Below are 1,463 nucleotides of genomic sequence, written 5' to 3'. Positions count from 1 at the left end.
TCACAGATAAGAAAAAGCTAAAGGAGTTCATCACCATCAAACCAGCATTAAATGAAATGCTGAAAGGTATTCTTTAAGAATAGGAAGAAGAAAAAGGTAAAGATAAAAATTATGAACAGCAAATACATATCTATCAACAAGTGAATCTAAAAATCAAGTGAATAAAAAATCTGATGAACAGAGTAAACTGGTGAGTATAATAGAACCAGGGGCATGGAAAGGGAGTGGACTGACAATTCTTGGGGGTAAAGGGTGTGGGGGTGCAGGAAGAGACTGGACAAAAATCGTACACCTATGGATGAGGACATGGGAGGGGTAAGGGCAGAGGGTTGGGTGGGAACTGGGTGGAGGAGCACTATGGGGGAGAAAAAAGAGGAACAACTGTAATAATCAGAACAATAAAGATTTAATTAAAAAAAAAGATATGTCAAAAAAAATAAAAGTATAAACTGCCAGTGATTAAAATAGTCACAAGCCTGTAAAGTACAGCATAGATAATATAGTCAATAACATTGTAATAAGTATTATGGTGTCAGATGGGTAATAAATTTTTAAAAGTTAAAAAAATAAAAATAAAATAAAGTTCTCTAACTTCATAGTTGGCTTTGACATGGTAATTTCTTGATGTAGTTTCTTAGAGGGTAGGAAATAGGGAAGGATTGATCCTGAGCACCATATAAGCCTTTGAAAATATACAGTGATGCCAGCAATGCAGAGTAATTTCAAAAGTTTTACCTATGTTTTTCTTCTGGAGTGTGCTCCAAATGGGGGAGAAGGTCTCTCTTATCCCATTTTTTCTTTTTTGGTTTCATCTAAAATGAAATAAATCTATTTAAAAGGTAGAGAAAAATACTGGTCAAAGTGAAATATATTTTTAAAAGTAAATTATAATTTATGAAACTGAGCTACATTATTACCTGATCAAAGAAATAGATAGGTCCAATGTCCAAAGGTCTAGTTTTAGTAAAGTCTTCCATTCTGCCATCAGACCTAAGAAGGAGAAGTTAAGAATCTGAAAACAAGTTATCATGTCTACAAGTAATAATTCAAACACTTGGTTTTAAAGTTGAGATTTATATATTCTACGAACTGTACAAAGCGGGGCTTGGGGAGAGAACACAACCATTCCTTTACCTCTATCTTCACTTCATAGGCTATCTACTTGACAAAGACACAATCAGAAGGATTTCATGCTAATGGCAAAAAAAGCAATATCATGTTGATGCCAAGTTTCTCAACCTTGGCACTGTTGACATTTGGGCCAGATAATTCTTTGTGGTAAGGAGCTGCCTTGTGCATTGTAGGATGTTTAGCAGCATCTCTGGCCTCTACCTACCAGATGCCAGTAGCATGCCTTCTTACCCAGTTAGGGCAACAAAAAAGTGTCTCCAGATATTGCCAAATGTCTCCTGGGGATAAAAATTGCCCCTGGTTGAAAATGACTGTGCTGATGCAATAGTGCA

The 1,463-nt window shown here is 35.7% G+C and overlaps 1 protein-coding gene across 12 annotated transcripts in view; it reads right to left on the bottom strand.

The window, feature by feature from the left end:
• Window positions 1–1,463, bottom strand: part of LOC102244898 (uncharacterized protein C3orf20-like) — a 107,054-nt gene that overhangs the window by 87,904 nt on the left and 17,687 nt on the right. For 11 of the 12 annotated variants that reach the window (XR_001359976.1, XR_001359977.1, XM_014530763.1 and 8 more), the window contains exons 3-4: window positions 918–990; window positions 736–812 (exon numbers count right to left, since the gene is read on the bottom strand). Coding sequence is in view for 10 of the 12 variants with exons in the window: in XM_014530763.1 (XP_014386249.1) it covers window positions 736–812; window positions 918–990 (150 nt within the window). In the remaining 2 variants the exon portion in view is untranslated. Of the gene's footprint in view, window positions 1–735; window positions 829–917; window positions 991–1,463 lie in introns of all 12 variants that reach the window. The other variant, XM_014530769.1, reaches the window with a different exon arrangement.

Source organism: Myotis brandtii, unplaced genomic scaffold (assembly GCF_000412655.1).
Source record: "Myotis brandtii unplaced genomic scaffold, ASM41265v1 scaffold772, whole genome shotgun sequence".
Classification (NCBI taxonomy): Eukaryota; Metazoa; Chordata; class Mammalia; order Chiroptera; family Vespertilionidae; genus Myotis; species Myotis brandtii.
Note: the sequence above shows the minus strand (reverse complement) of the source record. Positions and strands in the feature narration are given on the sequence as shown.